The sequence below is a fragment of the Cricetulus griseus genome, chromosome X (assembly GCF_003668045.3).
Source record: "Cricetulus griseus strain 17A/GY chromosome X, alternate assembly CriGri-PICRH-1.0, whole genome shotgun sequence".
Classification (NCBI taxonomy): Eukaryota; Metazoa; Chordata; class Mammalia; order Rodentia; family Cricetidae; genus Cricetulus; species Cricetulus griseus.
Genome location: NC_048604.1, coordinates 118679434 through 118704422, shown reverse-complemented (window position 1 = coordinate 118704422; position 24989 = coordinate 118679434). Strand labels below are relative to the sequence as shown.

The window sequence follows — 24989 nt, the reverse complement described above, 5'->3', positions numbered from 1 at the left end:
TAAGCCTCATCTAAAATAAAATATGGTGCTCACAATACATATGGGAGAGGGATACAAATCCACTGAAATGTCAACAGTATTAAATGAAATACCATGTTTTTATTACATAGTTAATGTTTAGATTATAACTAGCAAAGTTCATTTAAATTGTGAAAAACAATCATAATCTGATTAACTTTCATAGCTTTTCAAGATTGATTAAGTCATAGCAAGCATTCTTTAAACAGAGGAGTAACTGATGTAAAATAAAATTTCCCCTGGCCAGGGAAAAATGTTAACTTTGATAATAATTAATATAAACTGCTTATCGCTAGTTATGATATACTCAGGATGGTTATGTTTTAGGTACATGTCCTCCAAAGGTTTGGTCACCACTCTGGTGATATGGGGACTTGGCAAACCCTTGTAAAAGATAGAATCTAGTGAGAAATCTGAAAATAGTAGGGGGTTTGCCTTCAAAGGTGATTGTGAGATCTTTCTCTTACTTCTGGGATACCAAAAGATGAGCAGCTTTGCTCTACCCACACTTTCCCTTGGCCCAAACACTATGAAATATCCAAAACTGTGAGCCAAAATAAATCTTTTCTATTTATAAGCTGTTTATTATTTGTCACAGTAATAAAAATAATACAAAAGACTATTTTAGAAAACAAATATTGCTCCTTTTAATTTCTAGTGCCTTAGCCAGGCAGTGGCAGCACACATCTTTAACTCCAGTACCCAGCACTTGGGAGGCAGAGGCAGGTGGCCTGGTCTACAGAGTGAGTTCCAGGACACAGACAGGGCTACTCAAGAAAAACCCTGTCTTGAAACCCCTCCCCCAAATCCCAGTGCCTTAAAAAACAAGAGTTCCACAACCATAGTCCTCTACTAAGAGAAATCAGCCATATCAGAAATACACCAGAATAATTTAATATTGTTCAGTTCTAACATTAACCTTTTTACTTCTGGACAACTGAGCACCAGACTCCTCTTACTAGATTTTTAACTATTTCTTTTTACATAGAACCACTTTACAAGTCTATAATATATATAAATAATATTAAAAAGCTCCCCCTCTTTAAAAAAACACTTTGCTGGGCCAGTCATATGTCTCCGCCTGTAAAAAGTAAACCAAGGCTGAAAACCATTCAGTTTCTAGGAACCATATGGTGGGAGGAAAAGAATCAACTCTTGTAAGTTCTTGATTGCCACGTATATCACAACCCCATACACAATCAACAAATAAAAAGAAATCACCAAAATTCTTTATTCAAAGTATCACATATTAAGAGTCATGCACCCTTTGCTTCAGGAAAGTTAGTAATTTGCAGGTTTGCACATTATTTATCTCAAGACCAAACGTGTCTTATGCTACTCAACACATCTCCCTTCTCCCACTTCCACAGCTATTTAAACCCAAATGATATTTATTTGTAGTAGGCATTTCCTACTTAATTGTAAAAACTTTTGTGCATATTATGGAATCCCCAAAACAGGAATAAATCTTTGAGTGATTGCAAACCTACACAATGGACTTGCTTCTTTAGAACTATGAAAACAAATACATTTTCTGTCTAGCATTCTTTGTTTCTTAATAATACTAGATAATGTTATATGCAACTTTTTAAGATTTCATTTATTTATTATGTATACAACATTCTGCTTCCATGTATATCTGCACATCAGAAGAGGGCACCAGATCTCATAACGGATGGTTGTGAGCCATCATGTGGTTGCTGGGAATTGAACTCAGGACCTTTGGAAGAGCAGTCAGTGCTCTTAACCTCTGAGCCATCTCTCCAGCCCCTGTCTAGCATTCTTGAGGGCTGTCCTTTTTAAACAAATGTGAGCTCTATCTGTAAGCTTACTATGCACTTGTGTTTTAACAGGAAAATAAAGTTTTCAGTAAAAAAGTGAAAATGTTATCTAGTAGCACGCAATTAGAAAAGCATGACACTGAGACATACCTTTCTTACTAAGATCAATAGCAGCTTCTAAAAGCACTTCTAATTCCCCTTTCGGCAAAACTGGAACGACCCATCGAGGCCTAGGAATTTATAAAATAAAGAGGCTTACAGGTTATGCACTAAATAAAAGAGGTACTATAGTCAGTTACTAAGTACATTTATTTCACTATGAAAATATTAAGGATTAACTAAAATAACATTAAATATTAAAACAGTGGGGCTGGGTGAATGGTTTTTAAAAATTGAGTATCATTTGTTGTCTCTACAAGCAGACTTTTAAAAAAATACAAAATAAGAAACTAATGTATCAATTAGGCATCACAGAAGCCTATTATTAAATCTTCCCAGGGCTTTCAGAATTAAGATTAGAAGAGGCATGTTTTGAACTTCTTCGCAAAAACAAAAACTTCAGGAGGCCAAGACTGATTTATGCCTCATAATCAATCAACTTTTTCTAAAGGAGCTGCAGAATCCACAGGTGACCCTCCCTCAAAGGAGGATGCAGCCTTCTCTCTAGTTTCAGTGTTGACCCAACCATCTGGCCATCCAATCATCATCATTTAATTCACCCAATGTTCCCCAGAAGAGTTAGTAAACCTTCTTCTAGCCAACCACTGAAATCTCTAAGAGCTAGTAAAATTCCCAACTGCTCTTGACCCTTTATTTAATAAAAGCAGTCTATAGAAATAAATAACTACCCATCATTTATATATAAACATCCTTTGTATTTTCTTCTATAAAGAATTGTTTTTATGCAACCTTGTTATCTAGCCTGCATATTTTACTAACCACTGGACAAAACTAAAAAACTAAAAAAACAAACAAACAATAAATGCAACTTTCTGTTATGTCATGTTATGTCATCTCTACAATTAAGAACAATCAAGGACCATTATAAATATTCTTAACATTGACTTGACAATAATTCATTACATATGATTGTTACAGGCTACACTAGAAGCATATATATTTTGTTAAACATTCCCTTTAAACGAGTCAATTGAGAGAATATTTCAAACAAGTAAAAATTAAAAAAATTTATATTTATAGAAAAATCAATACATATATAATAGTAAACACAAATATAGAAAAATGTACTGATTTACATTAAAAGAAACTGTTGGTTGGGATATGTGGGGGGTAAGGCTGGGGAGGAGTTAGGTAAATTTTACCTATTTAGTATATATTACATAACATACTTCTATGCTTAACAATGCATACTTATTACTAAAGGAATTGAGATTTTTTTTCCAGATAGGGTCTCACTATGTGGCTCTGGCTGTCCTAGAACTTACTATGTTGAACAGGCTGGCCTTGAACGAAGAGATCTGCCTGCTTTCACCTCTCAAGTGCTACCACACCCAGCTCAGTTTCTCTTTAAATGCAAAGGATTTTTATTTCTCCACACATGTATTTGATAGTTTAGACTTTTATTATGTAAAAATACAACAAAAAGTAAAGCAAAATGCCTCTAAGAGAGTACATTTTCATTATTCTTTTGAAAATGTTCATTTTTAAATAGTTTATTTTGTGTATGAGTATTATGTCTGCATGTATGATTGGTGCTGTTGGAGGCCAGAAGAAGCCACTGGAGTTCCTGGGTGTGGAATAACAGATGACAGCTATGAGCTGTCATGTGGATGCCAGGAATAGAACTGAGTCCTCTGGAAAAGCAGCAAGTGAGCTTAAAGGCTCAGCCATTGCTCCAATGCCCACTATTCTTTCTGAGGGGCCCTTGTTGAGCTCAGTTAGGACTACACTAAGAGAGGGTTTTTTGACATGCTCTTCTGTTTCTTTACAACCTTTCCTTACTCTGAAGAACATCTTCTTTTTTTTTTTTTTTGATTTTTTTTTTCCGAGACAGGGTTTCTCTGGTAGCTTTGGAGCCTATCCTGGCACTTGCTCTGGAGACCAGGCTGGCCCAGAACTCACAAAGATCCGCCTGCCTTTGCCTCCCGAGTGCTGGGATTAAAGGCGTGCGCCACCAACGCCCGGCTAAAGAACATCTTTAAAATGTCATTCATTCTCCCTCTCTCTCTTTTTTTAATATTATATACATAGTTTTGTCTGCATGTGTCCCTGCAGGCCAGAAGAGGGCACCAGATCTCATTACAGATGGTTGTGAGCCACCATGTGGTTGCTGGGAATTGAACTCAGGACCTCTGGAAGAGCAGTCAGTGCTCTTAACCTCTGAGCCATCTCTCTAGCCCTAAAATGTCACTCTCTTGAGTCAGCAAGAAGGGCATGCTCTGAGAAACTCCTTATGAACTGGTTTCCATCAGGGTTACCCTATAGTTAGTTAAGAACCAATATGCCAATTGAAAAGAAGCTCATCAACTCTTAAAAAGGCAAACTACATAAACAGTTCTATTTTGGAAACAAATAGCTAGAGTCATGTTGTTAACCTAAAAAACTTCACTGTTGTTTTTGTTCTTTTTCATTATACCCACCAAGAAACGTGAGTTATCAAGTACTTGGCAGTGACTATGATGGGAAGATTAAGCTAGCAGATTCCTCTTCACTGTCTTTGTGTTACCCATCAAAAATAATGCTAAAAATCTTGTTTTTCTTATGCATTATACACACTAGAAACAAAACCAACTGACCTGTTAATCATATCATCTAACTTTGCCAAGTCAGTATGTGGAAATGCAGGTTCCTCATCTTCAATCTGGGGAGGGGCATCACCTTGACCTTGCTCATCAGGAGGAGTTGCCGGGGAATTCTCATTGGAAGAATCAGGCGACGAAGTCTTGATTAAAAATTAAACATTCCACATAAGTTTCTATGTAACACACACACACACACAGTCCAAAGACTAAGAGATTAGCATTATTTTTAAAAATTTTACAAAATATCATTGAAAGCTTATAATATGATCTGAATTACAAGATGAATTAGCAACCTAATGAAGGACTTTTACACTTAAGATGGAGAACACTGTGGTTACCACATAGCTAAGTCACCAGGTAGAGAACTCAAGAGCTGGAAGCCCCATACAAATAGCTCATTTGAAGTCTGTAACTTTAGAAACTTGTTTTATTTTAAACAACAAACCAAGCAGTTTATCCTGTATTTATATGCTCACAGAAAATACAGACAAAACCAATTTTAAACATCTTTAATACCACACCAACAAATAAAACATCAGGAATGACATTATAATTGCCTTCTTGTGATCTTTTTATGAGCTAAAAAGGAAATATCCACGTATAAATTTTGAATAAAATTGGGACTATATCTGTCCCTTTTCATTCACTATGTAGTCAAAATTTTCAGCATTACATAAATTAAAACTAATGTAATATAGTGAGTCTTTGTCATGTTATCTTGTGGAAAACAAGCTGGGCCTTGGTGGCGTATGCCTTTAATCCCAGCACTCAGGAGGCAGAGGCAGTCAGGTCTCTTGTGAGTTCAAAGCCAGCCTGGTCTACAAAGTCAGTTCCAGAACAGGGTCCAAAGCAATAAGGAGAAACCCTATCTTGAAAAACCAAAAAACTTATAGAAAACATTTTTTTCTTTGGGACAAGACACTAGAAATATTAGCTACAACAGTATAGACAACTTCTTTTTAAAAACTAGTCATATACACTGTCCAGAACTGTCTCAGATAACACATCTGAGAAATGTTCATCCTACTTGTCACTGTTTTTTATGACATACAATAAGTCTTAAAATTTATTCTATAGGCACATATTTTAAAGTTAAAAATTTATGGGTCATTAAGAGAGGACCAAATCTCATTATAGATGGTTTTTGAGCCACCATGTGGTTGCTGGGAATTGAAAAGCCAGTGCTTTTAACCTCTAAGCCACCTCACCTCTCTAGCCCCACAACACATGTTTTTAATTCCAGCACTTGGGAGGCAAAGACAAAGGATCTCTGGGTTTAAGGCCAGCCTGGTTTATATAGGGAGTTCCAGCCAGAGTTACATAGTGACTGACACCCTGTCTCAAAACAAGTGTAATGTTAACAAACAGGACTTTTCACTGAAAGCCCTGCAAAACCAAAAGAGGTTAGAATACGCAGGCACGCACGCACACGATATACAGGTAATAAAAGCAGCAAAGAGAAAGATAAACTACTAGCTCCTAGTTTAAAAATAGTAATCATTGGTATCCAACAGCCCTTTGACTATATTTAAAGAAACTTAAATACTGGCCCTTCAAATTTATGGGACAGGAAAGACTATGTTAAGTTTTGTGACCACAATATTACATTTTATGAATCAAACATGGGAACTGGAAAAGGAAATGAATTAACAAAGTTGGCACATTTGGGTGGGAGAACCTGACTTGCTCATTTCTCTCAAATGGCAGAGGAAGGGGAGGCAGAGAGAAAAAGTTCTTTTCTATCAGACTAATGATAGAATATCTAACCTGCAACAGCTGAAAAGTAAAATCCCAGCCCAGTAATACTTTTGCTTTAAAAACTTACCCATACAAACCCCCCAAAATGTGTGCATCTGTAAACAGTATGTCTGTTACTTATGTATACACAATGTCAACTAGTTTACTCATCACAGTACTACAGTTGCTGCATTATCACAAATATTACTCTTTGTATTATTTAATTTAATTCTCCAAAGTATGAAACTGTATAGATTAGAAAGAGCTGAAATAAATCTCAGGAAATGAAAACAAGAAAATCAAATCCAAGGAAAGTAGAGAACAATCAGCTGGGGTAAAAGCATGTGGTTTTAGGTGGGTCATCAAAAGTCCCAAAATATTGGGGGGGCATTAATGATAAGGAGAGAGAATACAAATTAGCAGTAAGTATCAGAGATGAACAAAGACACACTGCCACAAGCCCCGAATATACTAAAAAGAATTGTGAAAAGGGTATTACAGGATGTGGGGTGAGAAGCAGTTTCAAGTTATATAGTACACACTTAGTATATGCAAGAACCCTAGCTCTATCCCAGCACACAAGGGCACAGGCAGGCATTATAAACAACTGCATCTGAATAAAGTTGGCATTATAGATGAATTGGGCAAATTTTATTTATTTTTTTAGAAAACCCTTCTTTAAAAAGACGGATCTAGGCTGGTCATAGTGGTGCACACCTTTAGCCCAGCACTTGGGAAGCAAAAGTAGGTGGATCTCTAAGCTTGAGGCTAACCGGGTCTACATTATAAGTTCCAGGACAGCCAGGGCTTGCATAGAAAAGACCCTGTGCCTCCAAAAAAAAAAAAAATCCAAACAAAAAAGCCTCATTACTACTCAAACAATGCCATGAAGCTCCATTATTGTTATCCTTATCGCATAAATGAAGAAACCAGGGCTTAGCAATTATATAATTTACCCAGTCATAAAGCTGGTATAGTGTAAAGGTGATATTTAAACATCATAATAAGACTTTAGTCCATACTCTTTAGCAGGTCAGTGATGGCACACGCCTTTAATCCTAGCACTTGGGAGGCAGAAGCAAGCAGATCTCTGTGAGTTCCAGACCAGCATGGTCTACAAGAGCTACTTCCAAAGCTACACAGAGAAACCTTGTCTCGAATAACAAAACAACAACAAAAAAATACTTTAGCCCATTAACAATTTATGATTTTATGTATATCGCATATAAAATGGAGCTATGATTTACTTGGTCCCATAGGCTATACTACACAATACAATGGTGTCTCCTAGAATCAACACAAGGTTTAAAATCGTTCATTTTATTGAAGACTGACAATGTAAGACATCTGAAAAAGACAGGAAAAAAAAATCAATGTTGCTTTTAGCGCTTGAGTTTTTTTTTTTTTTTTTTTTTTTGGTTAGTGCCAAAGACCTGTACTTACTTTTCTTAAACAAAACATTCATTTTATGGTTGCTTCAGAATCATTTCTATCATGTTTCCACACTCAAGAGTATAGGAGATATACCAATGTGTCTTTGCTAGAATCTTTAATGTCTTACCTGATTCTGTTGGAGGGGGGGTTGAGACTGTCCATCAGGAGCTTGGCCCTGGTTGTCATTCCCTCCAACTGGAGAGCCACGAGTCGTGGCTGTCATACTCGACACAGGGCAGATCTTTGCAATTTTGTCTGCTTATGTAGTTGTCTTAAGAAAAGAAATTATAGTCCACTTATAGAAGATGAAGTACCAGCATTTGTCAGTCTTAAAAAGCTCCAATTCAAGAATAAAACATCTTGCAGAGACCATTGCATAACCTATAAATAAAAGGGAAAAGAGAACATTTTATTTTAGATATAATTAAAATGAACTAAAAAAACTATTCAAGTTTAGTATCACCAGTGAATCAGGTCAAGAGAGCATAATTATATTTGATAGGTGAATGTGAAGCAGGCTTGTTTCTAATTTAAATAAAAATAATTAAAAAATACAAATGAATAGGTGAAAAGTGAAAAATCCACATTCAACTTAATATTGGTTCCGTAGCTACTATACCATAAAGCCATACAAGTCTACCTTTATCAAGTAATATTTCAATTTCTTCCTGGAACTAACTCCAAAGGCAGCATAGTATCAAGAGTTAGTTGCCACTCAGTTAAATCATGGAATGGTAAACTGTCCTTACCTGGCTAATACCTTAAGTATACTGCCAAATCATGTCTACTCGGGATATAAAGCACAAACTGACTTGTAAATTCTAAGAAAGTCTAGTCATATAACAAAGTTAGCAACAAGTTCTCCAACACACACCCATACACAGAGACACACATGCACGCACACGAACCTATTAACACCTAGACCTTGGATTTCAGATTCTGTATTGTGAGAAATCCAAGCTCTATGGTTTATGTCCCATCCTCGTTCCCAAACCAAAAGACCTCAAACCTCATCACATTTTTGGGGGGGATTTTTCTTTTAGAGTAAATTGTAATGTACTACCCTAATACAACTGAATTCATCAAGTAACCTTAGTTTTTTAACTTTTGATAAGGTTCTCATCTCAAGCACCCCTGGCATCCTATCAAGGCAACAGGTCCCAACCACTTAAAAAAAAAAATAAGCATTCTTTGCAAACTAATAAGAGTGCACAGAATACTACCAAAACTTTAATTCCATATTCATCAGACCACCAAGTTTCTTTTGGTCTGCAGAGTAAAAGCACCTCTGGTGTTTTTTCAAGAGGTGTTTTTAATGGCACTGATGTCCAGGTTCCTCATCAGGTGGAGTAAGGCCTATACTGCATTTTAAAAACAAAAATCTCTCTTGTGATTGAGTCTAATGTGCCACCAGATTGAGAAACTGAGTCTTCCAGATTGAGAAACTGAGTCTTAACCTGTATTTGGGTCTAATTTTCACCCCTTTTACTTTGCCCATAACAGTCCATGTACCCTAAAATTCAAGTATCACCTAACCCAGTTAACTCATTGGCTCTTTGCTGCAGCATCATAGCTATAAAGTACAAGAGGCTTTCAAGCACTTTTCTTTTTTTTGGGGGGGGGGAGTTCTGAGACAGGGTTTCTCTGTGGCTTTGGAAGCTGTCCTGGAAGTAACTCTTGTAGACCAAGCTGGTCTCAAACTCAGAGATCTGCTTGCCTCTGCCTCCCGAGTGCTGGGACTAAAGGTGTGTGTCACCACTTCCAGGCCAGGCTTTCAAGCACTTTATACACTCATTTATTTGTTTCTCCCATCTGTGTACTACAGAAGGTTAAGTATTTATTGTTCTCCCCCTTTCAGAGTCAAAATAAGAGCTGTAATTTATCCAAACCTATTCAGAGTCAAATCTAATTTGTATCTGTCTCTACATTATACCTTCTTAAAGTAAAAAAGAAAAACGTGTACCTTTATCAGTGGGTTAATGAGGAAAATGAAATGGTGACTGGTTATGAGTCTCTGATAGAAAAATTCCTCAATATTTCATATGTAAGGCTGTTTTTGCCTGTGCAAGAAATGACCTCAGAGGCCAGAAGAGGGAGACAGATCCCTTGAAACTGGAGCTAAGACTTAGCCACAATGAGTTCTAGGAAACACCCAGGAAGCTCTCTCTGATCTCCTGGAACTGTTGTGATCTCTCATGTGGGTCCTGGGAATTGAACCAGAACCTCTGAAAGATCAGTAAACCACATCAAGTCATCTCTCTTGCCCATCATACACACAGACACACAGAGAAGACATACCTCCTTCCTTATGTATGTATTCCAAAGTCCTAACCTATAGTCAAACCAAAACTATTTGGCAAAAGTGAAGAGAAAATCATCCCAGAAAAAGTACCACACATAGATTACCAAGGGGCAAAACTATAGATCTATCAATAAAAAATTTGATAAAGAGATGCTTCATAAAATTGAACTTTTCAATGAATTATTCCCTCATATTAAGTATTTGTCTAAAACTTAGCTAGTTATATTCATAAAAAATGACATTTTTAAAATTATTCAAAAATAAACTAGGGAGATAGCTCAGTGCATAAAATACCTGCTACACAAGCAGGAGGACCTGAGTTTAATCTTAGCACCTCCCTAATAGCCAGGAAAAGCAGCACATACTTGTGATCTCAGTACTGGGAGATAGAGGTAGGAGAATCCCTGGGGTTTGCTCAATCTTTGAGTTATAGTTCAGTTAGTGCAGGTGCTTGCTACCAAGCCTGACAACTTGAGTTTGATCCCTGGGATCCACATGGTGGAAAGATCGATCCAATTTTTGCAGGCTGTCCTCTTACCTCCACACACATGCTGTGGCACACATGCAATAAGAAATTTAAAGCCCCCCTCCCAACCCCGAAAGTGCATGCCTTTAATCCCAGCACTGGGAGGCAGAGGCAGGTGGATCTCTCTGAGTTTGAAACCAGCCTGGTCTACAAGAGCTACTCCAGGACAGCCTCCAAAGCCACAGCGAAACCCTGTCTCAAAAAACCAAAAAAGAAAAGAAAAAATTTAAAGGGGATTGAGAGATAAAACCAGTTAAAAGTACTGGTTGCTCTTGTAGAGGATTCAGGTTAGATTCCCAGTATCCACAAGGCAGTTCATAATCCTCTGTAACTCCCGGGGGATCAGATAACCTTCCCTGGCTTTCTCAAAAACCAGGCATGCATGTGATATACAGATACATATGCAGACAAAACACCCAGACACAATTTAATTAAAAATAAATTTTAAAACATTAATAAGGTGGAGCGTAATTAAGGAAGATAAGCCAACACTGACCTCTGGTACCCACAAAGACACACAAAAATTTATAAAAATTATTATTCAATGGGTACATGAAAGGTCATGCTATGGAGTTTTGACAGTATATTTATGAATTAACAATTTAGCCCATAGCCATTAACACAAACATCTCTAAGCAATCTTATTTTTAAAATGTTTTTTTCCCCAAGACAGGGTTTCTGTGTAGCTTTGGAGCCTGTCCTGGAACTCATTCTGTAGACCAGCCTGGCCTCGAACTCAGAGATCCATCCACCTCTTCATCCTGAGTTCTGGGATTAAAGGTGTGCTGCTGCAGCAGCAGCACCACCACCACCACCACCTAGCTTTATTTACAAATTTTTAAAGTTGCCTGGCACAGAGGAAACCCTGTCTGAAGAAAAACAAAACAACAAAAAACAAAAAAGGGAAAAAATCTTAAGTTACATTTTAATTTTCTTTGGTGGGCATGTTGTGCATAAACAAACCTCAGGGGACAATTGCTAAGACTCAGGTCTTACCTTCCTCCATGTATGTAAGTCTTGGGCATTGAACTTGGGTGGTCAGGTTTTGGAGGCAAGGACCTTTATCTGCTGAGTCATCTCACTGGCCCCTCTCTAAGCAACTTTTAAACATCCTTTCCTCAAGAATAAAATATCTCATTGTCCTAGCTCCCAGTACCCCGTAGTTATCAGTATATGACCTCATCATTCTGAATTCTTATGGTTCAAAACATTAAGAACAAGGTTCCAAGTGTGAAGCCAGTTCTAGACAACTTCACAATCAATTCAGAAAATGCAAATGAAGATGTTCAATTACTCTTTGGTATGTGTCAACTAAATATTCACATTCTATTTTCAACACTATTTAAAGCCCTCCACATATATTTTTTAACTAAGTCACTGCCATCTATCTATGACTCTTTCCTAAGGATAACTTCCTAGAAGTCATAGCAATAAACCTGCACCCCGCACTTGAAATTCCTTATGGCAATAGAAATGTACTGAACTTAGAAATGCTTAATAGCCAAATTCTCTTATTCAGGATTTCTCCATAGTGAGGTCTGTCAAGTTCTACATATACAATTATGGCACTGAAAGCTTCAGTAAATGTTAGCATCCTTTCTAGGCATTTTCTTTCCTTTTTTAAAGATTTTATTTATTTATTATGTGTACAACATTCTGCTTCCATGTATATCTGCATATCAGAAGATGGCACCAGATCTCATAACGGATGGTTGTGCGCCACCATGTGGTTGCTGGGAATTGAACTCAGGACCTTTGGAAGAGCAGTCAGTGCTCTTAACCTCTGAGCCATCTCTCCAGCCCTTTTCTAGGCATTTTCAAAACCAACTTTAGAGTGGCTATTGTTAATTTGATGAATTCTAAACTAAAAGTGACTTCAAGAATGCTGACATCAGAAGTTCTGTCTGGCAGTTTCCTCAGTAAAACCACCAACAGCAGGTGGAAAAAAATAAGTCTCTGTAAATTGCCATAAGGACATATAACAAACTATAAAACTTTTGATCAAGAAAAATCTACCTACCATATCAAGGTAAGAACAAAGCCTGGCATTCAAACCACCACCATTTTGTCCCAGAGGAGCACACCAAAAAATAGGGGGCTCTCCCCTTCTAGAGTTAATGGTATTTCCTGGGGAGAAGAAAGCAGCTAGATTTCTCATCAATCCAGCAAAAGGCACTACTGCAGGGAAGAAATTTAGAGCTCTGGGCTCTTTTGTTCCACTCAGGGCCCACTTGTGGGACACAGTTCTATTTCAAGGACAGCAAGCCAAGAATACAACAGTCCTAATGTCTCTCACCCCAATTCATCCAAAGGGTCAAGGTTCCAAGGCAGGAGACAGGCTGACAGTGACAAGAGTAGATGCTGCCTCCATGAAGCACTCTGCTCAGGAGAAGTAGGGGCTTTAACTATGACAGATGCTAGCTAGCTAGCTACAGTCTGCTGCTTCAGTTCTAAAGTTGTGTAAAGGTTCCACCAGCGGGAAAGAAAGAACAGAAACCTAAGTTTTCTCATAATAAACTGGCTTTATTTCGATTAAGATGTTGGTAGTTCCATAAAAGTCAGTATATTAAACTACCCAGCTAGCAGTTTATAAAAGAGAACAAGGGAAATGAAGCTACTAACAACCACCCTGGGTCAGAATAGAACCTTAAGAACCAGCACAAAGGATAATCCCTGAAAAATGAGAACTTAATTGGATTATGAATCAAGCATCAAGCTGTGGGGAATTTTATAACCCAAAATATCATGTGAAACAACAGAACAATCAGTAGGTAATTAATTAGTAAAAGCTAATAGTTGGGTGGAAGAGTGGGCAGGCAAAGACAAGACACACACAGTGCTTGTTGAAACACTAAACAGAGACAGAGAGACTCAGAAAGCCTTGCTGTGTGTCACCCCCAAGTGACTGTGTACATGACTACATAGGGTCCTATAGGCAATGTATTAGGGAATGGCAAGAAAGATTAAAGTTGTTCAGCTAGTTATTACATAAATAAGAAAAAAGTCCTGGTGGCAGTGAAGTAAAAATTATTACCCAACTTACTGTGTTGTATGAAGGGTCCAGTTTTATATCAAAAATTACAATACATGAAAACAGGAATGTGTGGGCCACCTACAGGAAAAACTGGCTTTCAGAGAGTCCAAATATACAACTTAGAAGGCTTTCAAAACAGCTATTATTTGTATTCTCACAAAGAATTCAAGGAAAGCATGCTACTAGTAAAGGAAAGAATGTTTATATCCTAAAAAATGAACTATCAATAAAAAGGCCAAAAAAGACATTAAAAAAACAAAATCCAAGAGCAAAGTAAAAGGTCTGGACTTGAAAAGTACAAGTGAAATTAAAAATCCACTGTCACAAGAAACAATCAGCAAACTTGCAGGTTGTTAGATAGCAATCTGAAAGAGCAAGAAAAACATGAACAGATTATCAGAGTGATATGACACACATCAACATAGATTAATGAAAAAGAAAAGATCTGTGATGAAATTATGGTCAAAACCTAACCCCCAAATTAATGAAAAACGTCTAAGTCTTTCAACAAATTCCAAGTGGAATACATGTAAAGATTCCACTTGGAATCTCAATAATCAAATCTCAATAATCAAACTGACAAAATTCTAATGCATCCTGAAACAGAAAATTTGGTGAATTTATATTATTATATAAATATAATAATATTTGAATATATATTATTTTGCCTCTTCTTAACTGATTTAAAGCAAAAAGGCAAATCTCAATGGTTGAGGATTTGACAATGGATTCTTCTAACAGCAAAAGCAACAAAAGAAACAGACTTAACTAAAATGACAAACTTTGAAGGCTTGAGGTGTAGCACAGTGGGAGAATGCAAGCACTGTATGTAAATAGGCACTAAGCTCAATCTCCAGCACCAAAAATAAAAAAAAAAAATTAAAGGGCCAGCAAGATGCCTGAGTGGGTCAAAGGCCACCACACTTGACAACCTAAATTCAATCCCTGCCTGGAACTCATTCACAAGGTAGACAGGAGAGACTCCCAGTAAGTTATCCTCTGACCTCCACACTGAGCACTATGGCCCACAGACAGACACCCCTTAAATAAATGTAATAATCAGAGTTTAAATGATACCCAAAAGACAAAGGGGAAACCAACTAAATAGAGGAAGAAAGTGATAAATAATCTATCTAATTAGGACTTGTATTTAGAACAGACAATTATTTGTCCAACTCAATAGATAACCTAGCTGAGAGATGAGCAAAAGATCTAGAAATAGTTCTCTAAGAGATATATAGTCGATAAGCACATGAAAAATTACCCAACATTAGTCACAAGGGAAATACATATCAAAACCACAAATGTGTATCACATATCCCACAGGATGGCTGTAATAAAGATAGGGGGGGAAATGGTGTTAAGGACAGGGAGAAATTGGAACCTTTATGTGTTGCTTTTAAAGAAGGAAATTTTACCAGGTGTGGTGGCACACACCTTTAATCCCAGCACTCTGGAGGCAGAGGTCATCAGTTTGAGGCTAACCTAGTCTACATACAACAAAGTTCCAGACAACACTGTCTCAAAAAACAGAAAAAGAAAAAAAAAGAAAAAGTAAATTTTTTAAAGTAAATTTTGGTAAGTTGTAACATGCATGAAGATTTGATTGCATTATTTTATCAACTAAGCCAACCAGAAAAGGAGGACGACAACAACAACAACAACAACAACAACGTATGGTTTCATTTATGAGGCACATATACTCATCAAATTCATAAAAGTAGAATTGTGGTGATTGCCAGCCTTCTTCAATCATACTATTTTGTAGCCACAAGCTTATTGTCCCACATTCTTTTGGTATGTCCAGTCACATGCTGTTTTTGCAGTTCTACCTGATCTTTATATGCATTTTAATCTCGTATCCTAACTCAGTAACTTCAACCCTTCCATATACCCATTCACTTCCATTATGTTACCTTAAAAAAAAAAAAAGTCTTGTATTTACAATAGGTTCAGGAATTTAGGACCTTCTCAAATGCGCAGCTTGTTGTATTGGAATTTTTAATGGTTACTTTCAGGTAATCAAATTGCTTTTAACTGCACTGTTTTCCACAAATCCCATTACCTTTTCAAGGATGATTTTGCAGAACATAGGTTTTTTTCAGCAATGTATACAGTGTTAAAACAACAGGTCCACAAAAAAGTTCTATCTCCAAGTATCATCTTGCTCTCTCAAGGTGGCTAACAACTCCAGAGAGTATTAGAAAGCTTTAATAAGAGAATGTGCAAGTGCCAGGAACACACAGAAGGGACCCAGAAAACAGTGGGTGATTTAGCAAGTGCTGGTCATTTCTCAAAATACTGATTAAGATTATTACTCACCCTTAACAATTCTTATTTTTAAGCCTTCAAAGGTTCCTTAAGTATATGATCTCAGGAGGTGGGGGACAACGACTGTGGATGGTATGTAAAATGAATAAAAAATAAAAAAAAAAACCAGAAAAAATATGATCTCTAGACTGACAAAGGAAAAGTCTCCAAACTCTATACACATCACCAAGATTTTCTGCTTCTGATATACACTGTCACAATTGCTATGGATGATTTGTGAAATACACAACTTCAATAAGCTTGACATAATATAGCTATTAACATTATACTGCATTAACCCAAAACTCTACTATATTGATAGTTAACACTGTCCTTTGTGAAAACTGAATTTCAAGTAAAAAAAAAAGGCAAGCTTACCCTCTGCAATATAATTCACAGTGTCATAATATTCCTATCAGAGTTTGTTCTAACTCTAATAGAAAAATGACTTAGTAATAAGTATGCAATTGTGGTCCCAGATCATGTGACTATACCTACTAGGTCTGTATCAATACTAAACTGGCTCAAATTTGCTAATTCTAGTTCAACATGAAGAGAAACTTTTAATTACTTCCTGTTACAAATGTTAATTATGAGAGCCATGCATGATAGCACATCCTTTTAATCTCAGCACCACATGAGACAGAGTAGAGTTTGAGGAGTTCAAGGCCAACCCAGTCTACAAAGCAAGTTTCAGGACAACCAGGACTACACAGAGAAACTTTGTCCTGAAAAACCCAAAATGAATAAATAAAACTTAAATATACAGAAACAAAATTAGGATTAAACTTATTTTGGTTATGTGAATAAAAATATATAGCTATAAACCTAAAATATGTGTATTAATTAAGCACAAACAAACCTATTAATATTAACATAACAGATGTCAGAATAGTTGTGACTGCTAGGCTTGAGTTCCTTTGAATTTTGCATGGGTATACCACAACCTTCATATGCCATGTGGGGGACAGTTTTCCCACTTTTATTTCAATTACCACACCACTCTGTACACATGGTATGCTATGATATCTTTGCCCTTGGTACCAACACATCATTCATGTATTAAGTCCGCCAGCTATTCCTATTATTCCATAAATCAATGGATGAAAACAGATTAACTACTTTTGTTTAATGAAAAGGATGCCAAAGAAATACACAGAAAGCCAGAACCTTGTAAGCAATCAGTGAGGAATGGCTCAAAGTACATTTAAGATTTGAAAATAACCAGCTAATAATGAGAGAGATTCACCTACTACTCTTCCCCTGGACATTTTGAACATTGCAATGTTCCTTGCTGCCAGCAAAAAGTTTTCTTTTTTTTTTTTAACAGTCAAAAAGCTATTTCCCTATGCCACTGGGTTTATTAGTTACAGTTCTGCCTCCCAAAACATAACATAAAGCTAAATATTCACCATTATCTGCCATCATCATCATCTTTCTCCAAAAAAACTTGGACTTATTGTATATATAGTTCTGGGTCTCTTTTCAACAAATCACAAAAGTAGACGAGTAAAGGAAAGTCACAAAAGTAGAAGAGTAAAGCATCTGACAAAGGAAACTAATTTCAAATTACGTCTCTCTCTTCCTCCCCCCCACCCCCCATCTCTCTCTGGTTTTTCGAGACAGGGCTTCTCTGATTCCTGGCAACTCATTCTGTAGACCAGGCTGGCCTCGAACTCAGATCCGCCTGCAAAGGAGTGAGCCACAACCACCTGGAAAGATTAATATTTCTTAAAAGGAAAGTCCAAATGGAAGTTGTAAGTTACCAAAAATGAATACCATGTTCAAGCAAAACATGGGAACTCACAATTTAAAATGTGTATGTAGTGTGCAGAATTTAAAATAAGACAAAGTCTCCCAATATTACCCAGTCTAATCTGAAACACATCCCCACCCCACCCCACCCCACCCCACCCCCCAGTTAAGTCTATCAAGCCACAGCTTACTGCCACACTCCTAGCACTATTATTAAGAAACAAAGAAAAGGACTAGGTAGAACCACAACAAAAAATTCGTTAAGAGTTTTATTTCACAAAATGGAGATCATAATGATAAAATTATATACATACTTACATGTAAATTTAGTTAACTACCAAAGACATGCACAAAAATGTTTGTGTACTCTTTTTTAAGACAGTCTCACTGTGTAGGCCTCGCTGACCTTATGTGTGACCTTATGTCTGACCTCTGCCTCCTGAGTGCTGGGATTAAAGGTCCGTCCCACCATGCCAGGCTCTGTGCCAACTTTTGGAGGGAGGGAGAAGAGATCACTGAAATCTGAGTGTCCAACAGAATGGACAAATGAAACAAGAAACATTTCATAAAATGCACATTTCACAGTAATGAAAGAAATAAGTGAACCATGCATTAAGCAAAACAACTCTAATTGAAAAATAGAAGTCAAATATGTTTTTTGGAGTAATAAAGGAACCTTCTAGACTACTAAAACCATTCTATATCATAACTTGATTCATATACAGGTCAGTTATCTGTTAAAAAGTAAAATTTTAGATTAGATAAGCCATTCTAAACATCTAAACTTTCTTGGAAACAGCAGTCTAATAAGTTACTGGTTCTCCAAGCATGATCTGGAGGGTTCCCTGGCTTATATAAGATCCCCTCCCTGCAAGAGGTCACAATTTTTTCCTCGGTAAGACATTACCTGCTAGCTGGGCAGTGGTAGTGTGGTGGTGCAAACCTTTGATCCCAGCACTTTGGAGGCAGAAACAAGTGAATCTCTGAGTTCGAGGCCAGCATGAATTCCAAGACAGCCAGTGCTATACAGAGAAACCCTATCTCGGAAAAACAAACCAAAAAAATAAAAAAAAAACTAAAAAGAAAAGAAAAGAAAAAAAATGCCAAGTGGTGACTCTCGAGCCTGTGATCCCAGGACTTGGGAGGAAAAGGCAGGAGGATCTCAGTGAGTTTGAGGCCAGCCTGGTCTACAAAGCTAGTTCCAGGACAGCTAGGGCTGTTACAGAGAAACCCTGTCTTGGGAAGAAGAAAAAAAAAAAGAAGAAAAAGATTCAAGAACTTACAAACAAAAAAACAATCTCTGTACAGTACCCTTGGCTTTACAGACAAGTCAAAAGACCCAAAAGGTTCATATAATGATCTGTAATAGATCAGGATAGCAGTCGGGCGTTGGTGGCTGCATGCCTTTAGTCCCAGCACTCGGGAGGCAGAGGCAGGCGGATCTCTGTGAGTTCAAGGCCAGCCTGGTCTCCAGAGCGAGTGCCAGGATAGGCTCCAAAACTACACAGAGAAACCCTGTCTCGAAAAACCAAAAAAGATCAGGATAGCTGAATGTGTGAAACAGTCCTAACTGGTTCAACTAACTTCCACTGACTGCCCCCATTCTCACTTAAATTGAAAAGAGAGGTCTGGGAAAACAAACCCTACAAAATAGTAAGCAATAAAATTGCAGCTACCTTATGCAGGTTCACCTACTTTTACTGATTCAATTATTTTTAAAGTAGCAAAATGACACCTACACAAAACAAGAAGAGCCTACAGTTATTGCTCTCTGGTGCCAGATCCTGGCCCCCTTACATGTAGAAGATGAGGGCGATAAACATATTTAGATAATCTACCCTTTAATGTAAAGGCACCCATTCCAAGAGTGGTCATATTCTGTTCTGTGACCTTTCAACACATCTCAGCAGACAGCAGCTCCCAGTGGGAGAGAAGGAATTGGAGCTAGGAGAAGTTAAAACAGAGGTGTTTTGCTCTAGTCTCTATAAAGAGACAAAGAGTCTTGTGAACCCCATTCTTTTACTTCATTCTCAAAATCTTTATTATAATAGTGCTATTATAATCTCAATTCCCTGTTCCCTCTTTATTTCAATTATGTCCACCATGACATGCTCAGAATCTTTTTTATGCATGCAGGTGAGTGCATATGTAGGCCAGAGGACAATCTTGTTGTGTATAGTTCATTAGGTGTTTGTTACTTACCTAGTGAGCCCAAGGGATCCATCTATCTCCATTTCCTCATTGCTGAAATTAATAGATACATGCTGTGCCTGACGTTTTTATGTGGTTTCTGGGGATTTAACTCAGGTCTTCATGCTTTAATGATTGGCCTACCTCCCCAGTTTTCTCATAATTATCTTTAAAAAGAAAACCCAGCCCAGCAGTGGTGGCACATGCCTTTAGTCCCAGCACTCGGGAGGGAGGCAGAGGCAGACAGACCTCTGAGTTTGATGCCAGCCTGGTCTACAAGCTCCAGGACAGCCTCCAAAGCTACACAGAGAAACCCTGTCTCGAAAAACCAAAAAAGAAAGAAAACCCAAAAACTACTGTCTTTCACATAAAGACCATTTGCTTATTATTCTTTTGTAGTTGTTTCAAGACAGGATTTACATAGCCTTGGCTGTCAGGGAGCTAGCTATGTAGACCAGGCTGGCCTCAAACTCACAGAGATCTCCCTGCCTCTGCCTCCTCAGTGCTGGGATTAAAAGCATGTGCCACCACTGTCTGGCTCAGTTACTCTAAAACCCAAACTTAAGTGCCCTGACATGTACCTTGTAACCTTAGCCTTAAACTACTTTTAAGTCTCATTTCCCATAACCCTGCCATAACTCACTCTCCCCCACTGTTTCTTCTACACTCTAGTAGTTTTTCCTCTAAAACCACTCTTCATTCTGCCATTGTACCATTTCAAGTAATGGTTCTCAACTTTGCATTTGGTGCACATTTTGCAATTCCTAAAGCCATTATTAGTTGTCACAATAGGAAGAAGGGTACTACTGGAATTTTATCGGTGGAGGTCAGAGATGACTAGGAGTACAGCATGCCACAAAGAATTGCCTGGCCAAATAGTATTTGGTCAATAACAAAGGTTGAGAAACAATGCTTGACGGTCCCTGCTCTAATTCACAGCGCCATCAAAGCGGCATCTCTGAAGATCTGCAAGCCTCATTCAAATCCAAACTAAGCAATCTCTCCTACCTCTACATTTCCCACACTTTTTGTGGTTTTTGTTTTTTGTTTTGTTTTGTTTGGTGCAGGAGGATTGATCTCAGAGCCTCATGGCTAGCAAATGCAAAGCACACTATCACTTAGCCACACCCCCAAGTTCCTTACACCAAATACAGTTCTCATGTAACTGTCTGGCCCAACATCCTAGAGTCTTGAAGGTAAACATTAATAACCATCTTTATATCCCCCTACACCTATAATGGTGTCAAGTGAATGAATTTAAATCATCATCACAGCAAAGCAGTAATCAGGGTTTAAGTTTGATTTTTTTTCTTTTTTACAATTTCACCAAGTTCAAATACTTGCACACCACTTAGCAGTTACAACTACAATCCAAGCCTTTGGAATTGTGTGTGTGGGGGGGGGGGTGTTAGGTGAGAAAGACATTCTTATTATCTGGTACAATGCCTGATACACAGAGGAAAGGGTGAGGAGGCAGGGAGGGTTTTGAAAGGCTGAGTACCATGCCAGCTATTGACCATTTGGTTAGCTGGGAAAATGAGAATGAACCTTGCAAACCGTTTTCATGGAATTGGCACACTAAGCATTTTGAGCAGTATCTGGGCGGGAACAAGAATAAGGACATTGAAACAACACCTAGCTTACGTTCAAAAAGAAGGGGAAGCTCTCAGTGAAAGGAAAATAATGGGAAGGGTCATTGGTCTTCATTCAGCTGCACAACCACAATCACTTTCCCCAGTCAGATTTGGTGGCTCATGGTAATCCTACCACTCTTGATGCTGAAGCAAGAAGATCATAGGGAGCTGGAGGCCAGCTGAGATAAATCAGATACTCCTCCAAAGAAAAATGAAAACAGGTAGGCATGGTGGTGCAAGCCTGTATTCCTTACCAGCACTTGGGAAGCTGAGGCAGGAGAGTCTGAGGCCAGAGAGCCTGTCTCAAACAGTTAACAACAAAAATAAAACTAATAAAAAAAAATACAACTTCCTCAAGTAGACTTTATCCTCTTTCAAAGAATTTCCTACTCTCATAATGCAGGGAATTATAAAATTCCCAATTACCTTCACCTGCCAAATAGAAGCATGGGATGGGGATATAGCTCAGTTAGTGGAGTACGTACCTGGTATTAGTAAAGCCCTGAGTTTGATACCCAGCACTGCATAAATCCTGTATGGCAACACACACTTGTAATGCTAACACAATAGGAGGAGGTTTAAGGTCATATTCAAGTACAAAGTGAGTTATAGCCTAGCATGGACCACATAAAACTATGTCTCAAAAAACAAACTACTACTACTACTACTACAACCTCTTTAAAAAGGTACTGGAAAACAGAGCATATGGAAAGTAAGTGTTTAAAAAGTAAATAGGGCATTTAAAGGTGGGTCTTTATGAGTTCAAGGCCAGCCTGGTCTACAGAATGAGTTACAGGACAGCCAGGGCTACACAGAGACAGACACCCTATCTCAAACAAACAAAAAGTGGGAAATAAAGTTGTATAGTCATATTAAAATCAACTTAAAGTTTTGAACCAAAATAGTATCTGAAAAAGTGGAGATAAAACTAATGACTGGAAAGAATGATGGCAGATGCCCATTTGTAGCCCCCCATAAGATATTAATATCATAACCAGATAAAATTATAAAATATATAATGCTCCTGAAAGCTTTCCATCAAATATTAAATTACAGCTTAATGAAAGAGAGCTTTAATGTTCTAAACATTTATACCAAATGAAGTATTACTGTATTCGACAATACACTTTTCCAATTTAGCTTATACCACTCACTGGCCTGCTTTCAAAATGGCGTTTGATCTCAAAGATAAGTGTATACAGAGACTAATTTTAAATTCATTTTAATACAGAATGAGACAATTCTGTTTTTTTAAACCTTGCATTCCTATTACCTGGAAATACCTAATACACAGCACAACCCAGTACATAGCAGGCATTTACTATATAATCAAATTTTAAATTAAGCACAAAGCAAAATATTCAAATTTAGACCTTAATAGACTGATGAAGTACGGTATGCTAGAATTAACTAAGCAGTTATCTAGAGGTAATTCCCTACCGGGGATTATTTAGATGCACATACTCTAGACCTCCACTGCAGACTAGCTGAACTAAACTCTGGAAGTGAGCAGAGAAATCTTTTGACAAGTCCTCCTCCAGGTTTGGGAACTACTTCTCTTTAAACAAGGACAGGCAAACTAGGATCAAACTAAATCCAACCTCTGGGTTTGTGGGTTTTTGTTTTGTTTTGTTTTACTGGGTTTTTGTTTGTTTGTCCTACAAGCTAAGAATGGACTTAACACAGAAATACTTGCAACCGATTGAGAGAACACAGACTTTAAATTCCAATTATACAAAATACTGTACTATACTCCCAAACCAAATTCCATTCCCCCCCCCATTAGACCTGAATTACTTAACTGTGTCTAGTTACATTTTTATTTCAATGTACAATTTCAATGTCATCAATTTTGCCTCTTGGCCTCTGCCTTCCGAGTGCTGGGACTAAAGGTGTGTGCCACCACTGCCTGGCTAATAACTTGCTTTTTACAGAAAAGGTTTAGCTAATCTTTCCTTTGACCCGAGTTATCAAGGAGAGCAACATAATGCTTTTACGAGATTGTGCTAAGAAACAAACAACTCTGTTAAGTTTAGAATATGGGTCTAAACATGAATTGACATGTTCTCTGTATCAGTTAGTAGTAACTTTGAATTAAGAAGCTCATATAAGCTGGGGGGTGGTGGTGCATGCCTTTAAATCCCAGCACTCAGGAGGCAGAGGCAGGCGGATCTCTGTGAGTTTGAGGCCAGCCTGGTCTACAAAGAGAGTTCCAGGACAATCTCCAAACCTATAGAGAAACCCTGTCTCACCACCACCCCCACAAAAAAAGAAGCTCATATAATTAGGTGAGAGGAAAATCAAGAGAGGCCTGTGACCAGCTACTAAAAATTACGACTCTCTATAGGTCCGAGAAGAGATCTGGAACCAGGGAGATCTCCAGAGACCTACAAGGATGACACGATCTGACAATCCAGGCAATGGTGGAGAGGATAAACCAAAAGCCCTTCCCCTAAAATGAGATTGATGACTTCTCTTTATGCCATCCTAGAGCCCTCACCCAGTGGCTGAAGGAAGCAGAGACAGATATCCACAGATATACACTGAGCCGAAATCGGGAATTTAGTTGAAGAGAGGGAGGAATGAAGGGGTCTGTACCAGGTTGGAGAAACCCACAGGGAACAGTTGACCTGAACAAGGGAGAGCACATGGACCCCAGATGCTGTCGGGGAGACCAGTACAAGACTGATCCAGACCCCTGAACATGGATGCCAATAAGGAGGCCTCTGCACTCCAGGGAGCCTCTGATGGTGGATTAGTTATTTTTCCCTGGTGCAAGAAGGGACTTTGAGAGCCCATCCCACGTGAAGGGTTACACTCTGGCCCTGGACACATGGGGAAGGGTCCAGGACCAGCACAGGAAGATTTGGTGGACTTTGCAGAGCCCCTGTTGAGGGCCCTACCCTGCCTGGGGAGTGGTGGGTGGATGGGGTGGGGGGTAGGCTGGGGGTGGGGGAGGGAGAAAAAATAAAATAAAATAAAATTGTTAGCCTGTAAAAAAAAAAATACGACTCTCAATAGTCACCAGTCAGCAAAGCATGAGGCTCTAAGACAGGAGTAGGAGTGTTCCCCTTCTCTCCCTTTTTCCTCATTATTTTCCCTGCCATAGTCATAATGTACAGATTGGGATCTAATATTCCAACTAGCAGCTCAAAATCATCCCAAGGAAAACAATTCCTTCCATAACATTTGATTAACCTGGATCTCACATGTTCAAAGTTCACATAAGTGGTAAGTAACAGAAAAAAATAAAGTAAAATGTCATAAAATAATGATGCATCTGTATGGAGGGAGATGTTGGGGGAAGAGTTTCAACTTGGCCACAAGTGGGATTTGAATTAAAGGAGCAGGGCTTCAAGCAGACATAGCTTGAAGGCTTACTCTGTGCCTACTCTTCCTAAGCATTGTACTGACCCAGTGATCCTGGCTATCAGTCACTTCAGTGCCTCAGTTTCTTAGGCTGTAAAAGTAATGACAATAGCCCTTACCCCACAATCTCAAGTGAT

The 24989-nt window shown here is 38.1% G+C and overlaps 1 protein-coding gene across 5 annotated transcripts in view; it reads right to left on the bottom strand.

Annotated features, from left to right (window-relative positions):
• The window catches only part of Usp9x (ubiquitin specific peptidase 9 X-linked), a 110018-nt gene that overhangs the window by 72479 nt on the left and 12550 nt on the right, over positions 1 to 24989 (bottom strand). For all 5 annotated transcript variants that reach the window (XM_027433145.2, XM_027433144.2, XM_027433147.2 and 2 more), the window contains 3 exons: positions 7860 to 8113; positions 4556 to 4701; positions 1950 to 2029 (listed from right to left, as the gene is read on the bottom strand). In XM_027433145.2, the coding sequence (XP_027288946.1) occupies positions 1950 to 2029; positions 4556 to 4701; positions 7860 to 7955 (322 nt within the window). In that variant the 5' untranslated portion in view covers positions 7956 to 8113. The remainder of the gene's footprint in view (positions 1 to 1949; positions 2030 to 4555; positions 4702 to 7859; positions 8114 to 24989) is intronic.